The sequence below is a fragment of the Mixophyes fleayi genome, chromosome 5, assembly GCF_038048845.1.
Source record: "Mixophyes fleayi isolate aMixFle1 chromosome 5, aMixFle1.hap1, whole genome shotgun sequence".
Classification (NCBI taxonomy): Eukaryota; Metazoa; Chordata; class Amphibia; order Anura; family Limnodynastidae; genus Mixophyes; species Mixophyes fleayi.
Genome location: NC_134406.1, coordinates 79,551,349 through 79,578,801, shown reverse-complemented (window position 1 = coordinate 79,578,801; position 27,453 = coordinate 79,551,349). Strand labels below are relative to the sequence as shown.

The 27,453-nt window shown below is 39.8% G+C and overlaps 1 protein-coding gene and 1 long non-coding RNA gene across 3 annotated transcripts in view; one reads left to right on the top strand and one right to left on the bottom strand.

Moving 5' to 3' along the window:
• The first annotated feature begins 27 nt into the window (after positions 1-27).
• LOC142158474 (uncharacterized) lies at positions 28-21,748 on the top strand. 2 transcript variants are annotated; one of them, XR_012692783.1, is made up of 3 exons: positions 28-110; positions 3,952-4,116; positions 20,434-21,748. It is a non-coding gene; the product is annotated as an uncharacterized LOC142158474 (long non-coding RNA). The 2 variants fall into 2 exon arrangements; XR_012692782.1 differs by lacking the exon at positions 28-110 and adding an exon at positions 3,287-3,699.
• Positions 21,749-22,456: 708 nt separating this feature from the next.
• The window catches only part of ACP3 (acid phosphatase 3), a 37,417-nt gene continuing 32,420 nt past the window's right edge, over positions 22,457-27,453 (bottom strand). The window contains exon 11 of the mRNA XM_075212443.1: positions 22,457-22,992. Within this exon, the coding sequence (XP_075068544.1) occupies positions 22,874-22,992 (119 nt within the window). The 3' untranslated portion in view covers positions 22,457-22,873. The remainder of the gene's footprint in view (positions 22,993-27,453) is intronic.

The following is a 27,453-nucleotide window of genomic DNA, read 5'->3' as shown; positions in this document are numbered from 1 at the left end:
ACGTGGTGACAGCAGGAAGTGCCTCCTCTCTGAAGTCATCTTTGACTCGGGCAAACTCTCTCAAAGTGCTTCGGAAGAACTTGCAAATGCAAAAGTATTATGAATAACCTGTGCGTTATTACAGTTGTGTGCATAGAAGTAAAAAAAAGTCTAAACGCTTTGGTGATGGTGCTTTGTGTAATTGTTGTAAATATTAAATACTTTGAGGAATAGGGAAGGTTCAATATCGACTGTTTTAGTTGCTAACACTTTAATATAATCAGTGAGGACAATATCCTATTGGACAGGTTATTTTAGTTAGATATTACATAATTGATTATAGGCGAAACCATAGTACATTTTGGGGCATATTTATTTGTTGGCGTTACTGCCTAAAGTAACGCAGCGCACACACTATTACTGTCATTACGGTAAATACTGTTATTACTGTACATTTCACGCTGGATTTCAGCCTGCGAGCTGAAGTCCGGCTTAGTATTACCTTAATAACGGTAATACTTTTTCCGCGGTGGAAACCGCCAACAATTGAATGTGCCCCTTTTAGTAACGTCCTGACATTTTCACTTAATAAGGGTGGTTCTACCACCAAGCGAAACTAGGCATTCACCTGTGCCATTAGTGTCTATAGGAAACCTAAAACACTGAATGATTGATATAATGTCAGTCATTAAGTGCTTTTATTTTCCCTCAAGTATTCCCTCAGTATCCCTCACCTCCTCTCGGTCCCTCTGCCCTCTGTCTCCTCTCGCTTCTCTCCGCTCCCCTCAGTGACTCTCAACTTGTCATCTGTGCCCACCCTCTTGGGCCATAGTTACCTGCCTGTACTCACTTTTCCCCTCCCTCCCTCTCTTTTATGCTGTGCCTGAGCCCCAAGAGTTATAGTGCTTACTGTTACTTGTACTGTGCTGTTTCACCTTGTACTGTGCCATTGTTTGTCCCTGTACGGCGCTAAGGATACTTTGTGGCGCCCTATAAATAAAAATTATTATTAATAATAATAATAATAATAATAATAATTGGGCACACAAGCAGGGGCAGCAGTCGGCAACTTGTTACTGGTACACAGTGCTGATTTTCTGCCAGGGCTCTGAGATGGAGTACAAAGGCAAAGCCTTGGGGGAAAAAAATGGCTGCAAATGTGATGTTTCACCCTACCTGGTAAAGCCACTATTTGAAATTAATTCATACAAAGGCATGTATTCATACCATCCAACATTTAACTCTCTGGCTTCGGGACAGGGTACTTGTAAAGCACTAGGGCTGCTCCTTAGATACTTCCCTTCCCCTGCAAGCACTGCAGCATATACCAGTAGCAGGTGTGCTGCACCCGTTCACCGCTGCTCTGCTATGGAAACATCAGGACTGTAACTGGGACAGTTGAGAGATATGTATTACTGGGCTGAATAATATACATGAAACAACTTGCTCTTTTACTTAAAACTGCATTATTATTTTTAAGAGGTGGCCTCTTCCCATTGCCAGACCACCAGGGGCTGGCATCCATTTTTGTATTGGAGAACCAAATTAGTTTTGTTGGAAATTAAATGGCAGCAGAGGGGAGGTGTGAGGACCAATCACGAGCCGCAATCTCTTCCATTTCTCTCACAGCTACAGGCCAGTAGTTCCACCTATTAAAACACTATTTTTAGACTTTAAACACTAATTATCCCAACATCCTCTGGCCAGGAGTGTTGGGAGGAGCATCAGCGCAATCATCACAGGGGGAAGGACAGTGATTAGCACTTCTGCCTCACAGCGCTGGGGTCATGAGTTCAATTCCCGACCGTGGCCTTATCTGTGTAGAGTTTGTATGTTCTCCCCGTGTTTGTGTGGTTTCTCTCCGGGTGCTCCGGTTTCCTCCCACACTCCAAAAACATACTAGTAGGTTAATTGGCTGCTATCAAAATATTTACCCTATTCTCTCTGTCTGTCTGTGTGTGTATGTTAGGGAATTTAGACTGTAAGCCCCAATGGGGCAGGGACTGATGTGAATGAGTTCTCTGTACAGCGCTGTGGAATCAGTGGCGCTATATAAATGGTGATGATGATGATGAAGGAGGCAGCACGTTTCTTTTTGTCTTTTTTTTTTAACATATATTAAAACCTTATTATGACCTGCTTTTCTACTATGCGGCCATATCATCATACTTTGAAAGTGCATTTTGATGTGCTTTAAACATATCTTCATGCTGGTACATTCTAACACACTGCTTTACGTGTATGTTTTAGACACAAATGCGTACAACTCTAAATGAGTTGAACATAGACTATAGGGTCGCCTTTGCAGAATTTACAAAATAGAGGGGAGTATTTATTTATTAAAAGAGCAAATAGAACACACAAAAACAAGGGACAACAACTGAACGAAAAGGCAGACCCCTTCACTGGCAAAGCAACACATGCAGATGAAGCTGGATGACCTGGAAAATAGATCCAGACTATGGAATCTTACATTTGTGGGACTTTCAGAAAAAATATAATAGCTCTGTCTTGTAGACCTCTCTGACACTAGAATTACCAAACTTGTTACACCTGGATAAACATGTCCTACTCTTGAAAGTGCGCACAGAAGGCCTTATTCATTAAGGCACGCTAGATGAAGATCTGAAATGCATGTAAATCAGACATATGCACATTCGTATTCAGCCAGAAGCGGATCTGAAGAAATGTCTCTTGTTGAATATGGGCCTAGGTACACTCAGATTATACAATACTTGCCATATTGAGACAGACACAATATACTGCAGGATACGTACAATACATATGTGGAATATAAAGTCCTAGCAGAACGCACAGATAAAAATAAAAAGTTCAGTTATTTTCACCTGCTAATATATGTAGTCAATATATAGTGATTCATAAAAAAAATATGTTTTCAATGAAATACATTTATCTGGATGTTATTAATGTCTACTCTGCATTTTTACAGTTTCTCTTGATTGGAAACACATTTTCTAGCCTGGCCTGTAGCTGATTCATATGATACAACTTACCTGAGAGATGCCTAATGCTTGAATCAGACAATGCTGTGTGCGGTCGAACTTTCCACGCTCTTAATGTACATTGACTCTGTGCATAGGCCCATTCCCATCCCTGTTCTGACCATGAAATTATAAACTGTTGAAAGTGTCCTTTGCGTTCAAAGATGAATTGGATGTTCTTGCGTTTACTGGCGTATAGTCCGTTCCGCATGCACAGTGTGATTTAACACAAAATATGGCACGTATCGGCATTTATGTTTCTTAATGAATCGGGCCCAGATTGAGCCCACAAAGATATCCAGGTAATGCTCGCCTAAAAGTATTAATTTTCAAGTGTTTAAATTTCTTACTAAAAAATCAACAGTCTGGTTTGCATTCAAAAAAATAGAGGAAGTATTATTTGGGAGGATAAGAAACTGTTCCTGTTTCCAGATTTCTCAGCAGAGGTCATTAGAGCTTCTAGAGAGTTTATACATACTGTATATGCTAAATAATTTTCCCTGGGTCAAAGATTTGTACTTATCTTCCCTGGTCATCTGTGCACATTCATTACATCCTGATTATTTCCAGTCGCCAGAGAATATAATGGAACTTACAGCAGCTGCCACACAACATGGCACAAAAGCAGAGATGAAGAGGATGAGTGCCAGTGAACAGAGTCAATTCCAGGGAACACAAGGAAACCTGCTTTATCTTCACTACACAGATCTGTTATGAGGTGGTAGCTCTGCAGTAAACTATACCACAGTTAGGTTAGAATCTGCAAAGTCTTGATTTTTGCTCTGTCCACTTTGTGATCACTGCTATACTATATTTCAGTCCTAATTTTGTAATGATAACATAATATCAATTTATTTAATATAGTTTTACTACACTATGCTTAAATTAGTGAGGCAATGTAATAGTATTAGCATGTACTGTACATGTAGTAATATGTGAGACATACTTGTCAACGTTTACTGTCTCCCAGCGGAGAGGAGGTCAGCTGTGTGGCGGGGGCAGGACTTAATTAAAAGGTTGCATCATTAAGAGCCCCCCCCCCTTGTGGAGAGAGTGCCCGCGTTTCTGGAAATCCGGGGGATACCCTGAATTTCGGGAGCCTTCCGGACATACCTGGAGAGAAAGCAAGTATGATGTGAGCTAAATAAATTATAATTACTATTTCAACTAGGGGGCTATTTGTCCACCTATAGCAGCTGGACTTAGCACTCAACAGAGTTTTATTCACATTTTATTTTTATTTACGTTTTTATGGACAAAGATTTAACTTGATTGATGTTTTTTAAATCTTTCTTTTATTAAATATTGAATGTGAAAGGTTATGATTATTGATTATCAGATATGAAACTATATTTACCAGTGAATTTACCAGTAAATTTGTTCATTTTTCACCATGTCAGAGATTGAATTTACTACATGTTATATAACTACCCAATTAAGAAAATCTTTATTTATATAACGCAATCAATTATGTGGTCCTGCTGCAGGAAACTCATCTGACAGATTATGAACATGTTCAATTTAAGAAAAACCATTATAATAATATAATGTTTGCCTCATTTAAATTCAAAGCCAGAGGTGTAGCAGTTCTAATCAAAAACGTGTTTACCATTTATAGAACATGCTAGAATTATTGATCCTGCGCGCCATTATGTAATATTAGATTATACTAAGCATTAGATTATACTATACATGACAGAATGTTGATATCCTATCATTCATAAATTACAAATAAATATTGCAAATATTTATTTCTGAAACTCATTATCATAACTTGGCTGGTAACGTTAATATTATTGCAGTTTTAGACAGACAATTTGCAAAACATTTCCTCGAGTTTGGTCTATAAGTATGCAGCTCCTGCTAGTGGATGTCTGAAGAATTACACACCCTGATGGTAGAGACTTGCCTTGCTAATGCTTATGGTCCATTATCCAGATGAGATAAGATATTGGTGGACACATGCATTTTCACCAATGTAACCTATCCTATATTTGAACCAATTTTAATTTCAGACCATGCTTTGATATGGTTCTTCTTATCCTTGAACATTGCAAGAGATGTTTTTAAACTATGGAGATACCAAATTAGACTTGCAGTGTCTCAGAAGATGAAAGTCTTTTTGGATCACAGCTGGATAAGAAATTTAACTGATAATCAGCTACACACAATCTTATTCAAGGAGACAGTTAAGACAGTATTAAGAGGACATGCTATCTTATACACAAGAAAGCAAAATAAATCCAATGTACTTATAATGAAGCAAAAAAGAAATCACAATACACTTGGTTCAAAGAGGTTTCAAATCCTATAATGCAGCAAGTAGAAGATATAGAAATAAAATTCCAGAAATTTAAATTCCACAGATTTGGTAATAAAACCTAGTAAATTATAAGCAAATCTAGTGAAAGCAGAATAAATACAAGCTATTAAACAACTAAGGGATGAACATGGAAATCTCCACCAAAGAGGTAAAGGTGTCCTGAGACTCTAAATATTTATATTGCAAGGTATAACACAAGGATGACTTACTGCTTGAACAAGACAACTTTCTGCAATGATATTAGATCACTGCAAGTACAATTGGAAAGCAAAAACTAAATGTAAGAGGTGGTTCATCTGGCAATTGCACATTTGAAAAAAGCCTAAATGAACAGGACAATATGAAATTAAAAGAGAGTTTTATAAAACCATGAAAATTAAATATCTCTTTAGCCAAACACTTCACTAAGGATATACTCTTTCATCAGTCTGGTGAGGTATATTTTTTTCAGGATGTCCTCCTATAAGGCTAGGTACACACTGGAGATTTTGCCGAACAATCTTTTATCTACAAAGATTGTACCTACGCCTGAAGGTCCGACCGGTCCGGCGATTCATGCAGACACACTACACATGATTTACCTTCAGATCTGTGCTCTTCATCTGATCCTATAGTTGTTTAGGGAATAACAGCACAATATGCATTCATTCATTCATTCATTCCTGTCACACTGATTAAGCGCCTTGTTATAACTATCCACATGTCATAATGAATTTCGTTAGCTTCTAACGAAATATTCATTCTCAGAATGAACGAACTAATTATTCCATCTACAGCACTTTCTACATTTACTGACCAGGACATTTTCATTGCTGGCATCGGCTGAAAAGATCATGACTCAGTAAACTCTATGGAGATAGTGATCATGAGTGCATACATACTACATGATCGTAAGGTGATTGGAATCAGATTATTAATCAGTATGAGCAACCAAATGAAGCGACAATCAGCACTTTGGAACAACTGTTGTTCATCGCATAAGTCTACACACTAACACGATATGGGGTCGAGGGGTCATTTATTGGGTGATTGGCCCAAAAATTGGCTGAAAAACCTTTAGTGTGTACCTAGCCTAATACAGTCTTCCTTTTGCAAAATCAGTTTGTGATGGAGTTATATGATTGCAACTGCTAGATAGTGTCTCTCAGCTGGAACACATTTGCGTTTCAGTTCTCAAGCACATTCACAGGGAGAGTGCAACCTGATCTCAGAGCCAGTCAGACAGGAAGCTCCTCAGTGGTCACATGATTTCAGAGGAAAGAAGGATTGGGAATAGGTCTATGAACAAGCATGCTGAGAAGACTGATGTTCCGAAGGCTCTCTGCTCATGTGATATCATATGCCATGTGTCTCTGGTTGCAAAATTGCATGATACTTTGAAAAATATAAATCATTAATATGAGGTTGAAGAACAAATCTAAGGAAAATAGAACAAAACAATGTGTCCTTTTATAGGTAAACACATTGGTTTATGTTTAAAAAAAATACACATTTTTTGTTCAGGGGATTGCAACTTTAACAAATTTGTTGACCTAGCAAGTCAGCCAGCTCTGATGAAAATTTTTAACGTATCTAATAATATCTTGAATGAGTCTAAACTAAAAGTTTTGAACCAATATGTGAGTGATCTTTGCAGAAAATTATATTTTGCAACTAAATAACTTAAAAAGAAAATTATTGAGGAGATCTAATTAATAGATGGAAAAGATAAGCCATCTCTGTCTATACTTATATTTATTTCAGAAGAGGGTAAGACGTTAGATAACTATGTGGATAATAATGCACACTGTCATTTGATGGGCACAATGTAGAACAGTATGGTCAAGGTAAGAATCTTGGGCCTCATTCATTAAGGAACTTAAATGAAGAAGTTTCTTATTTAAGTCTCCTGGACAAAACCATGTTACAATGCAAGGGGTGAAAATTAGTTTTCTGTTTTGCACATAAGTTAAATACTGTCTGTTTTTTCATGTAGCACACAAATATCAACTTTAAATTTCAGTGTACAAATAAGCTATCAAGTATTTATTCCACCTTCAATGATGTGTAATTTTGCAGGATAAACTTGATTTTATTTTCAGATCTTTGCAACTCGGATTAAAATTCTATGTGTTTCCTGGTAACCTGGTTTGAAAAATATTGGTAAATTAATCTCTTTACCCTTTGTATCTTAGATCATCAACTTTTCTGTTATGATCAAGTATTTAATTTTATCGGCATAATTCATGACACTCATGATCATAGGTCTTGGGCAATTGGAGTCTCTTTGTCTATCTGGGCCGTACTTGTTTGCCCTTTCTATGATTAAGATCAAGAATTTCGTGTCAAAGCCCAGCGGTTCTGGAAGCCAATGTGAGAGCAGGGATGTTAGTTTGGGGCCCTTGATCAACTCCAGTATCCCTATTATTCTTAGATTGTTTTACCTGCTTTGGTTTTCTAAATCGTAAGCCTTCTCTTCTAGTTTAGATTGTTCTTCTATTGTATGTGTGGCGTAATGAAGGTCATCTTCTGCATTAGTTGGTTCACTTGGGCCAGAGTGGAATCAATGGAATTCTGTGATGGCAGCAAGTTTTTCATCCCAGAGGTGTCTGAAGACCACAGCGATCTCAGTTGGTTTCTTTTTGCTGATAGGGTAAGTCTCATCGACTTATGTTTTTCTGTACCGATGACTGAGGGTTATGATGATCAGAATTGCTAGTGGACTTCGGGTGTCATCAGAAAGGTCAGGTAATGTAGATTGAACTGTCTTAGATTGTTGCTTGTTCAATAATATTTCTATTTAGTATAGATGTCAGGGGTAATGGTAAAAAAAGTCAACTCTTGATGGCTGTTCAAGAAGAGGAATTTCTTGATGGCAGGAGAATGCACAAACAAATAAATAAAGATAAATTGTTCCATGGCCTTATCTGTATGGAGTTTGTATGTTCTCCCCATGTTTGCGTGGGTTTCCTTTGGGTACTCCAGTTTTCTCCCACATTCCAAAAACGTACTAGTAGGTTTATTTTCTGCTATTAAATTGACCCTAGTCTCTCTTGGTCTGTGTCTGTGTGTGTATGTTAGGAATTTTAGACTCTAAGCTCCAATGGGGCAAGGACAGATGTGAGTGAGTTCTTTGTAGAGCGCTGCAGAATTAGTGGCGCTATATCAATAGCTGATGGTGACGATAAGTACTGAGAATTAGAAATTACCAGTTCAATTATCCAGTTGTCAGTGTGATGTGCTGACAAAGAAGTCTGAGTTTGTAAAATCAAAATTATGAGGACATGGTCATTTCAGATTGTAAGTGCTGTTATTGAAATGACCAGTAGTGCAGTATACAGACTAGAGATGGGCGGGTCCGGTTCTCCGAGAACCGAACCCACCCGAACTTTGGGTATCCGAGTACCGAGCTGAGCAGCTCGGTACTCTCCCGCCCATTCCGAATCCAAATCGAGGCCGAACGTCATTGTGAAGTTGTCGGATCTCGGAACTCGGTTCTCGCGATACCTCAACTTTATAAATACACGCCTCCACAGCAATCCATCGCCATTTGACAGAGGGAGAGAGCAGGGTGTAGTCATAGGCTAATTAGAGCAGGGACAGAGAATACAATATTGTTCTTGCAATTGCTCTAACCAAAATCGCTAGTGCAGAGAGGAGGATAGAGGTTTATTATTTTTTCTTCATATTTGGCACTCCCCAGCGCTTTTGGGGTGTCCCCCATAATTGTGCATTAATATTTCTGGCTGTCAAAAGTCATATCTGTCAGCAGTATCTACTAAATAATTTGTAGCACTCCTCAGTGCTTTTGGGGTGTCCTCCCTAATTGTGCATTAATATTTCTGGCTGTCAAAAGTCATATCTGTCAGCAGTATCTACTAAATAATTTGTAGCACACCTCAGTGCTTTTGGGGTGTCCTCCCTAATTGTGCATTAATATTTCTGGCTGTCAAAAGTCATATCTGTCAGCAGTATCTACTAAATAATTTGTAGCACTCCTCAGTGCTTTTGGGGTGTCCTCCCTAATTGTGCATTAATATTTCTGGCTGTCAAAAGTCATATCTGTCAGCAGTATCTACTAAATAATTTGTAGCACACCTCAGTGCTTTTGGGGTGTCCTCCCTAATTGTGCATTAATATTTCTGGCTGTCAAAAGTCATATCTGTCAGCAGTATCTACTAAATAATTTTTAGCACTCCTCAGTGTTTTTGGGGTGTCCTCCCTAATTGTGCATTAATATTTCTGGCTGTCAAAAGTCATATCTGTCAGCAGTATCTACTAAATAATTTTTAGCACTCCTCAGTGTTTTGGGGGTGTCCTCCCTAATTGTGCATTAATATTTCTGGCTGTCAAAAGTCATATCTGTCAGCAGTATCTACTAAATAATTTTTAGCACTCCTCAGTGTTTTTGGGGTGTCCTCCCTAATTGTGCATTAATATTTCTGGCTGTCAAAAGTCATATCTGTCAGCAGTATCTACTAAATAATTTTTAGCACTCCTCAGTGTTTTTGGGGTGTCCTCCCTAATTGTGCATTAATATTTCCGGCTGTCAAAAGTCATATCTGTCAGCAGTATCTACTAAATAATTTTTAGCACTCCTCAGTGTTTTTGGGGTGTCCTCCCTAATTGTGCATTAATATTTCTGGCTGTCAAAAGTCATATCTGTCAGCAGTATCTACTAAATAATTTTTAGCACTCCTCAGTGTTTTTGGGGTGTCCTCCCTAATTGTGCATTAATATTTCTGGCTGTCAAAAGTCATATCTGTCAGCAGTATCTACTAAATAATTTTTAGCACTCCTCAGTGTTTTTGGGGTGTCCTCCCTAATTGTGCATTAATATTTCTGGCTGTCAAAAGTCATATCTGTCAGCAGTATCTACTAAATAATTTTTAGCACTCCTCAGTGTTTTTGGGGTGCTCTCCCTAATTGTGCATTAATATTTCTGGCTGTCAAAAGTCATATCTGTCAGCAGTATCTACTAAATAATTTTTAGCACTCCTCAGTGTTTTTGGGGTGTCCTCCCTAATTGTGCATTAATATTTCTGGCTGTCAAAAGTCATATCTGTCAGCAGTATCTACTAAATAATTTTTAGCACTCCTCAGTGTTTTTGGGGTGTCCTCCCTAATTGTGCATTAATATTTCTGGCTGTCAAAAGTCATATCTGTCAGCAGTATCTACTAAATAATTTTTAGCACTCCTCAGTGTTTTTGGGGTGTCTTCCCTAATTGTGCATTAATATTTCTGGCTGTCAAAAGTCATAACTGTCAGCAGAATCTACTAAATAATTTTTAGCACTCCCCAGTGGTTTGTGCTCAGAATGGATTCAAAGCAGTCCACATATGATCTAAATGAGCAACCAGGTTCTGTCACCAGTCCTGATGTTAGTGTTCCCAGTACGTCATCTGGCCAAGGCGATGTCAAACAACAGAGTGTTTTCAAATTAGTGCAAAAAACAAAAACCCAAAAAAATTTTACTGTATTGAAGCGAAAAAGAAGTGTAACTGAGCAAAAGTTAAGTGACGATAAAAAAAAAATTGCAAGCATGCCATTCTACACACGCAGTGGCAAAGAGAGAATGAGGCCTTCACCTTTGGCTATTAGTGGCAGATCCCAAAAAGTTACCCAGCCTACAATTGGTGCACAACTACTGTTACGCGTCAAAGCCGAGCTGCAAGATAACAGTGAGGCATAACAGGAGAATATTTGCTCTGATTTACAAATGACAACAATCCCTGTGGAGAGTCCATCCAACAGTGGGATGTCTAATCGTGAGCATTCTGCTGATGTGTGCCTTAATAGCCCGAGTGTAGCCGGTGATACCCAAATTGAGGATGCCACTTTGGAATTAGAAGAGGATGAGGGGGAGATTTGTGTAGGCGACCAGGGCGCTAATGAGGATGTTGATGAGGATGAGGTTGTTTGTGTAAGTCCTGCACCAGTGGCAGCAGTTCTGGCACGTGACAAGAAAAAGGCCATTGTCATGCCTGGGCATAAAACAAAAAAATCCACTTCTTATGTGTGGAATTATTTCTACCCAAATCCAGACAACAATTGTATAGCCATTTGTAGTGTATGTGAAGCCACAGTCAGTCGAGGGAGGGACCTTAACCATCTTGGAACCTCGTCTATGTTACGCCATTTAACGAGAGTTCATGGCAAAGTGTTGGGAAAAGCTGAAAGTTCTTCCCAAAAGAATACAAGCACTCCCTCATCAGCTAAGACCCTCCGCTCACCGACATACCGACAGCTACAAAATACACCCACCACACCATCCTCATCAATATCCTCAGTAGCGCTCGGAGTTAGCCCGGCATCCCACTTAAGGCTGGATGACTCCTGCACTATTATTGATTCCTCTGAAGAAAGCGTTAGTCCTGCTGCTGCTGGGGGTGAATCGTCATCCCAGAGGCAGGTGAATAAAATGAGCAGTCCTACATTTCAGCAATTAACTGTGAAACAATCATTTGCGAGGGGAAGCAAATATGACAGCAGTCACCCAGTCGCCAAGCGAATCACAGACGCCATGGCTGCAATGTTAGTGTTAGATCTGCGTCCAATCTCCACAATAAACGCAGCTGGTTTTTCACAGTTAATTGAGGTTTTGTGTCCGCGTTACAGAATTCCATCGCGACACCATTTCTCCCGTAAAGTTATTCCACAACTATACCAAAAAGTGTGTAAAATGTAGAGATTGCGCTGAAAAATGCCATTCTGCCCACTGTTCACTTAACCACAGATATGTGGACAAGTGGAAGTGGCCAAACCAAAGACTATATGACTGTGACAGCCCACTGGGTTGGTCATTCACCTTCACCAGCAGGAACAGCAGCAGCATGTACACCACTACGTAACATTTGTCACAGGCAGGCCACTCTTTGTATCACCGGCTTCACTAACAGGCATACGGCTGACAATTTGTTACGCAAACTGAGAGATGTGATTGATGCATGGCTTATACCACTCGGACTCTCCCCAGGGTATGTCATTTCAGTTAACGCCAACAATATAGTGCGAGCATTACAGCTGGGTGATTTCCAACATATTCCCTGTTTTGCTCACACCATCAACTTGGTGGTGCAGAGCTTCCTACGAAATAACCGTGAGGTGCAGGAGATGCTTTCGGTGGCCCGTAAAATTTCAGGCCATTTCAGGCATTCAGCCACAGCATGTAGGAGATTACAGCAGCTCCAAGAGCAGTTTAACTTGCCCTGCCACCAACTTAAGCAAGAGGTGGTAACTCGGTGGAATTCCACCCTGTACATGCTTCAGAGGATGGAGGAACAGCGCGAAGCCATCCAAGCATATTGCACAAGTCATGACATTGGGAAAGGAGGGGGGATGTATTTCACTCTTGCACAGTGGGGAATCCTTTCAGTGCTGTGCAAGGTGCTGAAACCATTTGAAGTTGTGACATGTGAGGTCAGTGCTGACTCTGCTAGTTTGAGCCAAGTCATTCCTTTAATTAGACTATTGGAAAAGCAGCTTGAGAAAATGAAGGAGGAGCTGAAAGCAAGCAATTCAGCAAAGTATGTTGGCCTTGTCGATCAAGTACTTAATTCGCTTCACAATGATCCTCGAGTTATTAAGATCTTGAACTCGGATCAGTACGTTTTGGCCACTGTGCTTGATCCAAGGTTTAAAACCTACATTGAGTCTTTACTTGTAAATGAGCGAGATGTGAACTTTTGCAAGGAGCTATTGCTCAGCAAGTTGGCCGCTGAACTGGGCCTCGGCTTGACGACGTGTCCTCCTTCACTTTCTCAAGCTGTTGCTCGTAAAAAATTAAATTTCCAAAAAAGAAGCAGGGAAGACACAGGGGGCAGACGAGAACAATTTAACATCTGGGCTGGTTTGAAGGATTTTTCAAAAAAATGTGTCACTTTGCCCATAACTCCATCCAATATGAGTATAAACATGCAAAGGATGGTGGAGGATTACTTTCAAGAGGTAGTTGATATGGAAATGTCAGACAGTCCCTTTCCTTACTGGGAAGAAAAGCAGGCCATTTGGAAACCCATGTACAAACTTGCTTTGCAATACCTAAGCTGCCCACCCTCCAGTGTGTACTCTGAACGAGTGTTCAGCACAGCAGGGAACTTAGTCAGTGATCGCCGTAGAAGGTTACTTCCCAAAAATGTGGAGAAAATGATGTTTATAAAAATGAACTACATCTTCCACGAGGAAGGCCTTCACCATCCAAGACATCCAAGCACTGACTGTTCTCTAATGGCGGATTCAAGCGGCGATGAATTGATAGTCTGCGATGATGACGTACACACTGATGAGGGTGAGGATTAAGCTGAAGATGATGCCGATAACATCTTTTTAAAACTTTCTATGTAAGTGTAGGGTGCAATCTACCCCCAAAGAGGAAAGGGACTTGTGGCATTTCCATATCACATACCATCTTGAAAGGCTGCTGTTAGGGCAATTTATCCTTAAGGGTAGGGTGTCATAGACAGAGTGACCCTAAACTGGCTTTGTCCATTTTTCATAATATTGTACAGTCTATAATGGCTGAATTTTTGGGTATTTTATACAAGTGGAGGGGGGCCTAGAGAGACAGAAACCAAACTGGCTTTTTCCATGTCAATTAATATTGTACAGTCTATAATGGCTGAATTTTTTGGTATTTTATACAAGTGGAGGGGGGCCTAGAGAGACAGAGTGACCCCAAACTGTCTTTCTCCATGTCAATTAATATTGTACAGTCTATAATGGCTGAATTTTTTAGTATTTTATTCAAGTGGAGGGGGGCCTAGAGAGACAGAAACCAAACTGGCTTTCTCCATGTCAATTAATATTGTACAGTCTATAATGGCTGAATTTTTTGGTATTTTATACAAGTGGAGGGGGGCCTTGAGAGACAGAAACCAAACTGGCTGTCTCCATGTCAATTAATATTGTACAGTCTATAATGGCTGAATTTTTTGGTATTTTATACAAGTGGAGGGGGGCCTTGAGAGACAGAAACCAAACTGGCTTTCTCCATGTCAATTAATATTGTACAGTCTATAATGGCTGAATTTTTTGGTATTTTATACAAGTGGAGGGGGGCCTTGAGAGACAGAAACCAAACTGGCTTTTTCCATTTCTTTACATATTTAACTATAAGTGTAGGGTGTAATATACATTCAAAGACGATGGCTGCATTGCCAATATGCATAGATGGAGAGGAAGACAATCTGTTTTGTGTGTAGAATAGGCCTACCAACGAAGAATTAAACTGTTTTTTTGGATGATTTATTACCTCAACAATTAGATTACTTGTCTCTAAAACAGTTGGAGCACTAAATTGGGTTAATTTAGGCCCAAAAACATGGATTTTCCCAAAAAATAGCAAAACAAAACCAAACAAAACCAAAACCAAAACCAAAACACGCAATGGCGGTTTTGCAAAACCAAAACCAAAACCAAAACACGACGGTAATCCAGATCCAAAACCGAATCCAAAACCAAAACACAGGGGTCAGTGACCATCTCTAATACAGACCTTGAGCACACTTGTATTATATGTGTATCTTGTCATTTTAAATCTGGCCACAGTGTGGCAGCAAAGTACCCTTTATCGCAAATAGAAATGGAGAGTGTTTTTTAATTGCTTGAAGAGCAATGACAATAGGGGTTTTTCCATGAATCTTAAGGATCTGAGAGCATGCAAGTGAAGCTCTTGAATCTTTATGAATGATTTAGTGTATGTGCCAGTATTATGGAAACTGAATCTTATAATTAGTGCAAGGCCCAGTGTCCACACTATCAAGGTACTTCTTCCACTTCCCTATGAGTTCTAGGTGAGTGAATAGAAGTTGTTAGGAGTGTTAACAGTTTTTGAGCACTCACCCTGGTTGTGCTTCTCAATAGAGTGCTACTGTGCTCTCACACAGCTATGTTGCTCTGTGTTCCAGTCAAAGAGATCGTATATCTCCAACAGTTATCGGATTTGCCCTGGTTCTTCAGATTTGTTACATTTTCTCCTTGTTCTCTAATGTAGCGTTATGCAGGAAGTGAGCTCAGGTGGTGGTTATAGCCTGTTCCCTGTTGGTACACGTAAATATCTAGGGTGACCCTTTCTCAAATGCCTTTTCTGGATTGTTGATCACAGGGAAATCAGGTAAGTGGCAGTAATTAATGGAGCCACGTTTACTTCAAATTTCATATCTGAAATCTTTACTTTTAGTTCAAATCTGACTGCCGGGTTGTTTGCGGTCTAGTACTTGGATCACAATTGGTTTGGAGTCATGTATTACCATGTGTGTCTTAATACAGGGGCTATATATTACCACAATGAGCCTATCAGGGTTCGTTTGTGTGGTTCCAAAGTCCCGATATCCAGGAAGTGTAGGCGGTGTGTCCCCAGCGAGTCTATTTATGGAGTGTCAGCTCTCTCGGTGGAGAATCGGTTTAGTGAGTCCAGGGCCAACAATTTTCGTCTCATTCATTATTTTCTGGTTCTTCTACAGCTGTAAAGTGAGGGATAGCATCCAGGGTTGTGAGAAGATTTTGATCTACTGGATCCAGAGCTGTGTCATATCTTCCCGCTATGGCTGCCAAGCCATGCCCCACCCCCTCATACTTAATTTTCTTATTTTATATATATTTTGTTATGAGATTCTCATGAAATTAACTTATATTCTTTCTCTCTCTCTCTTTCTCTCTGTATATAGTGAGACGGTGAGTGGTAGACCCTGCAAAGCAATGTATTTTATATGACATTGTCATGTGTGTTATAAGAAGGAGAGGATTTGTGTGGAGAGGATTTTGGAACTGAACTGTGATTCTGTTTGTGACCAGTGTTAGTAGAATACACTGGATAGTGAAGATTTGTTTTTTCCTGATACTTAAAGCTTAGAGAAGCAAGGTTAATCGGGTCACTATTAGCAGGAGAGAAGCCATTGGTGAAATTATAAAAATTACTTCACCTCTTGACAAAGCTATGTTTAAAAAAGTCAGAAACTTGTAAGTTTGTTTGGCAACACACAAAGACACATGTCCCGAGCAGTCACATGACTATCACAACAAACATTGTTGCTATAATCAGGAAAGCATCTACAGATTAACAAAAAAGTAGAGGAATATGATTAGTATATTGTTAAAAGGAAAAATAATAATTATGATAGATATGTGGCAGATTATCAGATAGACAATGTTATAATTTATAGAAAGAAGAAAGTGAGTTAGGAGAAATTATTCATCTAAAGTAGAAAACAAGAGACTTGCTTCACAGACCTTTTCCACATTGGCAACTTGTTTGGCCTAATGAAACACAGCAAGAGATATTATAATAATGTCCTAATGAACATTGATGCTGTGTATGTTTTGAAGGGAATACATGTGCTTATAAGATCTAGTTAGTAGTTGATGGGGAGTGCTGGGCCTCTATTACCATTTTGTGGTTCCTGAGATCGGTGGTAGTCTATATCCCGACTACAAACACACCGACAACATACACCCCGACATAAACACAACGAATGCAAACTCACCGACAGTGTTCTCTTTACAAACCTTGTGTACATTGTGCAGGCGGCGCCTATTGAAATTACTACCTTCATAGGCGGAGTGACAGCGCCGCACTTGACAGTGACGTCATTCTTCACAGACTGCATGTTGAATGGTCGCAGTTCTTCAAGATCTCTTTTTCAAGCTGTCAGAATTTCAACACTGTCGGTGGGTTTGCATTCGTTGTGTTTATGTCGGTGTGTATGTTGTCGCTCTTCTCATCATTGTGATAGCGTACAACACCCCCTGAGATACCTCTGGGTAAGTTGACTCTCAATTTAAAAACACACTGTTTGACCCAGTATATGGACTCTCAATGTTTAGAGTTATTATCACCCTATTGGCAGAAGCACCTTGGTGGGTGGCTTACTATTATGGTTCACTGAGATTCTAGTTGGATCCTTGTGATCCGCTGTGGTTTTGATACTACTCACCCTAGAGGCGTGGAGTCTAACAGCACAGAGGATCTTCCCCAGAGATCCCCGCAAGGAGATATGGACTTCACTGCCTCTGTACTGCAGGTCGCTGTCCTCGGGAATGAGTACCCGCGAGACCCAGGAGAGCGGGACCAGAGAAGAATAGACTTGATGCGATGTCCTGTAAACTGCTGCATGTTACCACTTAGGATAGTGGAGCAAGAACGCTGACTGAGGAGATCGATAAGCAGGCACAGGAACATGCTTGACGTGATGATCTAATAGCTGACACAAGGAATAGACTTGGTGCAATGTTCTTCAGGTTGACACAAGGTTTAGACTTGGTGCAATATTCTGCAGACTGACACAAGGAGTAGAGTTGGTGCAATATTCTGCAGACTGACACAAGGAGTAGACTTGGTGCAATAATCTGCAGACTGACACAAGGAATAGACTTGGTGCAGGGAGACTAGGAAAACCAGTTCTAATGCAAGCAGCGCTAAAGCAAAGTGACACAAAGAACCGCGACTGGAAGAGAGAAAGGAGGTACCAATAAGAGGACAGGAGAGGGCTTAAAAAGGTGAATGGTTCTGCACATGCACAGAATCCCTGGAAAGATGGCCGCCGAATCCAGCTGAATGGAGCAGGAAGCGGGGACCAGGTAAGCATGTCGGTCCTCGGGCCGTGAACTCGAGAATCCGGCGAGTGACTCTTACCATACATTTTCAAGTGTCTGTGACTGAGAATTTAGCATTTTTATGTGCCAGTAGAATAGCAGCACTTTTACTGGTTCATATCAGTGTACTGGGGGATTTTTCTTTGTATTTTTCATATTCTGGGTAACTTCACCCTTTCAAGCACCTGCTGTGAACCTATAAATTGAACCTATGAATTGATTGAGCAACTTCTATTTCTATATTGCTATTGGAGAGACTTTTTTGGTATTATTGGCTGATGGGGAGTACTGGTTCTCTATTGCCATTTGGAGATTCCTGGAGTACCACTTGGTAAGTTAGCTCTCAATTTAAAAACACATGAATGTATGATCCAGGCTCTCATTGTTTAGAATTAGGACCATCCTATAAGCAGAAGCGCCATGAAGTGGCAGGTGGCTTATAATGCAATTGCAAATATGTGCAACTGAGATTTCTGCATATGTATGTATAAACAGAAATAGAAACTTTTTTTACTGGTTGACAGCAGTGTTGCTGGGGAATATTTCTTTGTATTTCTCCTTTGTGGATAACCCCACCCTTTCAAGCACCTGCTGTGAACCTATAAATTGATTGAGTAACTTCATGTATATATTGAAGATCCAGTCAGTGCAAGGATGATTGAGTCTATAAGGCCAGTGTCCTGCAATTATGTTACCCTGCTATGTACTGACTGCAGTTGCAAATTGCCTGCCATTCTGACCATGCATTGTTTAACTACCATTTATTTTCCTGAAATCTGTGTACACTTAGATATCTTGCTCCTACATGCCGTTGTGTACTACTTGAGGCTGAAGCCTAGACATTGTTAGGTTTTCATCTGCTTTGCATTGTGCGTGTTACTTAGACATGCTATACAATTTGGTGTGTCTTTCTCTGAGTGCTGATTTTAAGGCTGCACTTTATAAGCTCTCACTTCTCCGGCACTTATAGCCAGTGATATCGTTATACGCCATCTCCCTGTTTCCTGTATCTGTGCCCTGTGTGCTTCTGATCTTGCATCAAGCAGTTTCTGGCTTTGCATTCAGCAGACTCCTGGTTCATGATACCTGGCTTTGCATTGTATGGTCTCTTGGTTCCTGATACCTGGCTTTGCAATTTATTGTCTGCTGGTTCCTGAAATCTGGCCTTCCATCTGCACGCTAATCATACAGCTATACACAGTATCTACAGGCATGGACTGCAGTAATTTTCATTGCTCACTCTGCAGGGCATTCGCAGTAAACACTGCGCTATACCCCTGCATTTCCACAAAGAAAGTATTATATTCCTACATTAGCACAAAGACTGTTATTTTACTGCATTGCTACAAAGCCTGATATATTACTGCACTGCCACAAAGACTGTTCTATTCCTGCATTACCTCAGAACCTGTGTTTTCAGCTGTATTGTTTTGATTACTGCAATATCCAATGTGCTTGTGCTCAGACCATCTTTATGTGAACTGCAATAAACTCCATATTGTTTTTACTACAATATCACCTTCTATTTCCTGTGAATTGCTAATACCCCATTCACACTGCCACAAAAACCCAGATTTTTGCCAGGGCAAGCCAAAGCAACCCAGGTGTATGCTCAGTGTGAAAGGGGTCCCTGCATCTACCCGGGTCTGATGACCCAGGAATTAGACCCAGGACTTTGGCAGGGTTATTCCCGGATCCGTCCCGGGTAGCCTTCTGTCTGAATGATGCGACCTGGGAATTTCGCATAAAGGAGCTGATTGGGGGTTAGGGATGCTGGAGGATGATGTCATTTCAATGCTGCAGAGAAGAGAGTGAAGAAAGCATGGCACATTGGCAAGAGGAAGAGGTGTGTGAGCTGTTGACCATTAGAGGAGAGGAGGAAATAAAAAAAGCAAATCACGGGCACTGTAAAAGATGCCACAGTGTACTACAACATTGCAAAAATTTTAACAGCCCGGGGATCAAGCGCAGCCAGCAGCAGGTTGTAAACAAGTTAAAGACACTTAGAAAACAGTACTCAAAAGTGCATGACCACAACCGCAGAAAGAGTGGTGCTGGCCGTATGGAATGGCCCTTTTATGAACAGTGTAATGTGGTCTTTGGCAATCCAATAGCACTGTCCTCCTCAAGCCGCCATGATGCATACAGTCCAAAACCTGAAGTCACTCAATCTAGCGTCACTTGTGAATAGTGATGATTCACAGGAAGAACTTGCAGAATTAGATACCTCAAATGTGCACGAAGACAGCATGAATATGTCTACAGAAGAATTGTCAGACTCACAACCATTCCCAGCGACACAAGCTGTGCCAGACACACAACCGTCACCATTTTAAATATAAAAAGTAAATTAAATAAATATATGAAAGTTTAACATTAAAAAACTAAACTTAAAAACATATGAAAACATGAACACGTATATGTTGCAATGTGAAGCAACTGTGCAGGAGGGAGGAGGCCTCGTGCACATATTAGCTTACAACACTGCTATTTTATTTTGCAGCAATATTCTTTCATCATCGGTAGCCCTAATGTTTTCTGTTTGTTTTTCCCATTTCTAGTCTACAATGATCCTCAAAGGAAGAAGAGGCTAAATAAGATGGAACAAGCAACAAAAGCCATGACCACAGTAATGGTTCAACAGCTCAATTGGATATGGCTATGTAAGCCCAAGATGACGCACATCTTCGACGCTTCATGGATAATGAGCGCAAGCTGCAGGACTCTTTCATTATGCAAGTAATGCGTATGCATGAGCGGATTCTCAGGGAAAACAGAGAATTTATGATGGCTTTCCTTGGTCGCCTGGTGCCAAAAGTACAAGGGCCTGCACAATCTCAACCACACTCTCCATACCACCTTGACGGGCCTTACCCCTTATATAATAGAGTGCAACAATTTTTTCCACGAAAGTCAGGCACGTCACTAAACACCCCACATCATCTTCAACAAATTCCTCCTCGTAATCCTGAGTACCCGGCTACTCCAGATAACCCTGAGTACCCAGCTACTCCACATAAACCTGAGTACCCACATTACCGTCAGTTATAGTTAATGGAAGTATATATTACAAAGTCCTAATGTTTGCCTAGAAAAATAATTAACCTTGCACTACTATTATTGGCACATGTTTGTCAAAGCTATATATATATGTAAATTTTTTTTTACATTTATAGTATACAGACTTTTGTGAAAACAAACGCACTTTTTTCTTTATATTGGTACATATGACTAAATTTATACCCTTTTCCAAAATGTTTTATATGTTGAATAAAAATGTTTTGGTCATCTTTGTGTAGAAAAAAAAGTCCCCTTGACCTCATCTTTGTCAGCCAATCATAGCTCCTCTTGTAATGACTCACACTTATTGCCAGGGCAGACCCAGCTTCAGTATGAAGGGGGTTGATACGGGAATTTCAAGGTGCAGTGTGAACGGGGTCTGATGAGCTGGGATGCACAGAGACTCGTCAAAAACCCGACTTCAAGAACCCGGGATATTTTTGGGGCGGCAATGTGAAAGTGGTATTACATACTTATTGAACTATTGTTGAACTATGTCCCTGCCTTGGTTTTGTCCAGTTGTACCTACGGCTATCTAACACTGAATTATTGCACTGCCCCGTTCCTACATGGTCTGTGTCCAGTTCCACTAGCTACTATCCAGCAATGAACTATTGCTGTGCTCTGTTCCTGCTGTTCCTGTGTCCAGTTCCACCTCCTGTTTTACCACTAAACGATGACAGTGCTCCGTTCCTGTGTCTGCTGTGTCTTCACGTGCTGAAGTTTGTGAATCAATGGTATTAAGGAGATGTAAGTGCCTTAAATGTCTTCACTGTGTGATTGTCGCTGTGTATTCTACTACAGTGTCAGCACTGTATTGCATTACAGCAGCTCATCAGCTTAAACCTTGTGTTTGCTGTTCCAGTTCCATGAGTCCAACTCATTTTGTTGCTGGTAATTGCTGGTCTGATTGTGAATACTTCTTCCTGCAAGCAATGAGGCAGAGTTTTATTGCAGTTTGTCTATTCCATAACCTGTGATTTCTTATTTGGGTGATGGATTTATTCTCTTGTAAGTAACAGCTCTGTACATTCCTGCAGCCTTTCAGCTTCCGCGTGTATTGGGACTTATGAGTGCCATTCAGGGTCTGAGAGTACATTCTGTTTGATTCAGTACTAGCATGGACTTATGTGGTGACTAGTATGAAGTTGTCTTACTTATGTGCTGCTAGTCACATGAAATTGAAATATTGATGGTCTTTGAATGATCTGTTACTAACAGGAATATGATCTAACAGGAATATGTATATATTTCTTGGGAAGTGACACGTTATTATCTATGCATTGTAAATACAACTATAATTCAGGCCTAGATGAAGTCCTGTTCTACAGTATGTAATGAAAAGAGTGCTGGAGATGACCTGATATTTAAATTGAAGACTGAACTTTTATAATTGTAAACCTGTGTTGTCTCTGTATTGTGCTACTTGGTGCCAGAGGGTCTCAGATGGGGTCTAATCCTGCTTGAGTTCAACATAGTTCCTGACACTTATGTTGATTAACAAAAAAGGCAAAGGAGTTCAGCAAGTTTTTTATTTCCTCTTTATTGTCTGTTAAATCACTACCTTTTGTACATTACTAGAACATCACTGCCTCTAAAAGTACTGTGTTATAGGAGGAGGCTTTTGGGGACCTGGTTGACAGTGATTTATTAAAATGCAGACCTTAACACCGGTTCTAGTAAAAGTATGGGATCACAAACTTGCATATTGAGTGTCCTATCTATAGTTCATACTAAGTTTTCTACTTAGAAATGGATATTTTGCATTGTTTTGAAAATGGAAGACTTAGTTTGTCCCAATTTTCAAAGGACCTCCTGTACCAGGATTTACCCTGAACAACTAATTATGTTCTCTCTTGTTTTAACATTGGCCCTTTGTATCAAAATGCAATTCTCACTTTTAATTATATAAGTAACATGGAGGATTTGTGTAGCCTCTCATCACACTGTCTCATAGTTGGAAATGCCCAGATGTTTTCTGTAGTTACAAAGTATTCTCAAAAGACCAATAATCACAATAATCAGGAGAACCACAGCAACAGACAGTCCAATAACAGCACCTGTAAAAAATAAAGATTATGTTTAATATGATAAGCGTAAAAACACAAAATTATTACAGCATTAGAATGGGTGTTTAGTGGAAAATGTCTCTGCCATGAAACCAGTGAAGTTTAATTAATAATAATCAAGGATTATTTGCATAAACACTGGGAATCAATAATTTGAGCACACTGAACTATTTTTTTATATCATAAAACTTTAGGACCTGTAACCAATGCTTTATATGATCACCAACACAGCCACTATATAAAGAATAGTACAGCTATGTCTCCCATGGCCTTGGAGCAGTGATGATTAACCGGTTCCTGCCGGCCACATGTTGCCCGCTGTGCATTCACCCACAGATGCTTCTTTCTTTTTGACTCGTCTGTCCTTTTCTCTGCTTTATCAGCCCCAGCTCTTGTTCACTGCTTTATGTCCAACCAAATTTCATCTGTGGAGCCTGATCTTATTACATAAGTAAGGGTGGCTGAGAGGTCTTGCCATAACTTTAACTTTTAAACTTAACTTTCATTATACTTTAAAGTTCCTTTTTAGTTTCATTAGACTGGGGTCTAATGGAGCACACTGATATCCAAGAACTAAATTGGGCTGATTCCAGTAAAACGCCAATTTGAGCATATACATGATAGCAACAGCACAGAGTAGTGATGTGAGACTCATGTCAAACTGGTAGAACATGGCCTCTATATCAAAAAAGCTATCAACTTTTTGATCAATAAACTTGTGGTTGAGAGTTTTGAAGTACAGGAAAATATATTGTCTTTCAGCCCAACTTCACTATACAATGGTCTGTTGTGAGCTGTCTATGCTTATATTTTAATACAGTACTTTCTTCTTCTTTGTGGTGTGAAGAGTTCAAGAGTATATTACTGTTTAATAAATACTAAAACAGTGAACATTTTCATGCATATGTCAATATACTTCTTATGAGCACAAAAAGTGATGTAAAAATAACAAATAAAATAATGTTAAATAAAAACAACACTTTGTCTAGTATATTGCAAAACAAACTATGTTTTTTGTTTCAACATTGCAAAAATACATAAAAGGTTATTTGCTAACATAGCTCACAGGTGTACATCTTCACTACATCCATAGCAAACAAACTCTTTGTATGCCCTATGATACTGGAAGGGCACCTATTGATCACTGTAACACATGTACAATACTCATTATCAGTAACTTAAAGATTTGGGTTTTTGAAATGGTAAATAGACTCCTGAAACAATAAACTGTGGTTTACTGATTAAGGGGTCTATTTATCAATGGGTCTAAAGCCCTAAATCCATCTAGTGAAGACAAGTCTTTGCTGGGGAAAGAAAAAAGACATTCATACAATTAACAGTTCAAAAAAATTGATTTAATCACATAAACATATATCTAGAAGTGACAGTGTGATTGGAAACCAATAATTGTGCCTGCTAGTTGTTTTGTTATGGATTTTTCCAGCTGTCAGCCAAAGTTTTCAGTAAACTGTACAACCACTAGAGCCCTGGCTAGAAATTTTAGTGCCTGGGGCAAGGAGGAAAACTGACACCCTCGACTTTAATTAAATTAACCTAAAATATTCATTATCCTGCGCTCCCCTTCAGCTATGCGCCCTTGGCATTTGCCCCTGTTGCACAGCCCTAATTATGGTCCTGACAACCACTTACTGTTGCCCATCTCCAGTTACCTCTGTGTGTGTGAAAAGCAGCTTAATTCAACTGGCAACTGGTTAGGTGTTTTTTTTCTTTCTCTTTTTATATTATGGATTGAATTTAATGGTTTTACTAAGGAGTTCTCCTATGGTTTAATGATTGCAATACAGATCTATTTATAATATTGAATGCCTTTTAACTACCCCACATCCCACCATAATATCATAGACTTCCCTGTAACTTCTGATTTATATTTCCTGTGATGGCAGAATTGAGTGTTGGTCACTGTTATTATTATTATTATCGTATGTTTTGCAAGGCGCACAAAGTGCTTAGCAGCACCGTACAGTTGGGAAAACAGGACAAACATAAAACAGGGACTTACAAGATAGACAAAATAAATGCAGACATTAAAACAAAGGGTATAGAGGACCCTGCTCATTAGTCAGCTTACATTCTAATAGGCGACAGCTGAAACGAGGAGCAAGTGTGGCTCAAAGTGGCGATAGGGACAGTTGTGAGAGGGTATAAAGATTTGAAGGCTGTGGGAAAGTGGTCGGTATATTTTGTTTCAGTAATGAAAAACATTCATCCAGTGTTGGTGACTTATACACTTTGGACATATGGTATAATAGCTTGATGGAAGGACAATATATATATATATATATATATATATATATTAGAGCCAAAGAACGATATTTGCCACAGTTCCCCTATAAGGAAACAGGTAGGAACCAGTTAGTCTGCAGCAGCAGGCTGCAGACAGGGTTATGTTTTCCCTAGGTTCCTCTTTTAGCACATACATACACAGGTGTTTCACATGGGTGTAATCGGTTTGCTTTGCTCTGATTTGTTGTAGTGCTGAGGTGGAGGATAAAGGCACTGTCTGTATGTGTGGGTGGGACCACTGATGCCAGTAAGTGGCCAGCTTGCAGACAGGGAAGTTGTGTCCAGCAAGATGTAGGTGGTGGAGATTTTTGTGTTACTGTTTCTGGATGACTGCTGTACCATTGCTGGAGCTGTTTACCATCCTGACAACTGCAAATAAACCGTTAAATGGTTCAGCATACTAGTGTCCGATTCCTGTTACTGCTGTACTTACTCACACGGGTGAAGGTTCTATGCCTCCCAATGAGGACTCAGACTGGGCAGGATTGACTAACTTGTTTCCACTAAGAGAATTTGGCCGAGACCAACTTGGAGATGTTGCCATAGCTAATGTCTATAAGAATGTGGTTGAGATTAATGGGGTAGAGAAGGCTAACAAGCCTGCAGAAGGTACTGCCTATTATATTGTAAAGAATGATATGTTGTATTGAGTTGCTAATGTACAGGGTAGAACTGTAGAGCAATTGTTAGTGCCGCAAATCCATACATCACTTGTTCTCAAAGCTGGACATACACATCTGTGTGGGGGGCACTTGGGGCAAGATAAAACACGGGTTCAGGTTCTACTGGCCAGGAGTGTACAAGGCAATAAAAAGGGTTTTGCCGGATGTGTCCAGTATGTCAGAGAACCTGTCCGAAGCCAGACTATCGGGCCCCGCTACTTCCCATCCCTGTTGTGCAGACCCCCGTTTGAGCGTATTGGTATGGATTTGGTAGCCCCATTAGAGAAGTCGGCCTGTGGCCATCAGTATGTATTGGTCATAGTGGACTATGCCACCATGTATCCCAATGCTATACCTTTGCGCAATATAAAGTCCAGTAAAATAGCAAAAGAACTTCTTTTATACGATACAAATAGAACTGAAATAAATAGGCGCAATAAAAAAAACTTTAATTCTTTTTTTATCATAGATTCTATATTAGACCTTTAAGGTTCTCTATGTGCCGGAACAACATTCCCCTTTGAACTTAAATAAATCTGAAAAGCATGCTACCTGTTCTATCCTAATTACTATTGATGTACACAGTAGCAACATATCCTACAGCACTATATTGTATGGATAAATACATGAAGATGATGTGTTAGCACTTTTATAATACAGAAATGACTGCATTTTGAGTCAGTATATGTCAAAAGTGAGTATCTTGATACAGTCCTAATCCTATTTCCATATTTTGGTGTACATCAGCATCACCATTTATTTATATAGCGCCACTGATTCCGCAGTGCTGTACAGAGAACTCACTCACATCAGTCTCTGCCACATTGGAGCTTATAGTCTAAATTCCCTAACATACACACACAGACTAGGGTCAATTTTGATAGCAGCCAATTTAACCTACTAATATGTTTTTGGACAGTGGTAGGAAACCAGAGCACCCGGAGAAAACCCACGCAAACACAGGGAGAACATACAAACTCCACACAGATAAGACCATGGTTGGGAAGTGAATTCATGATCCCAGCGCTGTGAGGCAGAAGTGCTAACCACTTAGTCACCGTGCTGTACATCATGAATGCTTACTTTTTCTATTTACAATTGTGTACATCTACCACTTCTTTCTTTATTTTTTAGTGTCCTTGTGTTCATCTTGGTGTTTCTTGAATAATGCCCAAGACATTCTATGCCAGGCTAACCTGTGACACTCCAGGTGTATATAGCAGCTTATTGCTGGAAGGGTATGCTGGGACTTGTAGTTTCACAACACCTGGAGTGTCACAGGTTAGCCAACACTGTTCTATGCATAGGAGTGGAAAGAGACTGGAATAGCAGCATTACAAAGGTTCAAAAATTCATCTGGCCACTATCACTTTAACTTTTGGAAAGCTAATATATGGTTCATTTGTAACACAGAGTGAACAAAACAATTGTTGTATTGCATTTGACAGAATTTAAAAGTGCCATAACACCAACTTGGAGGCTGTTC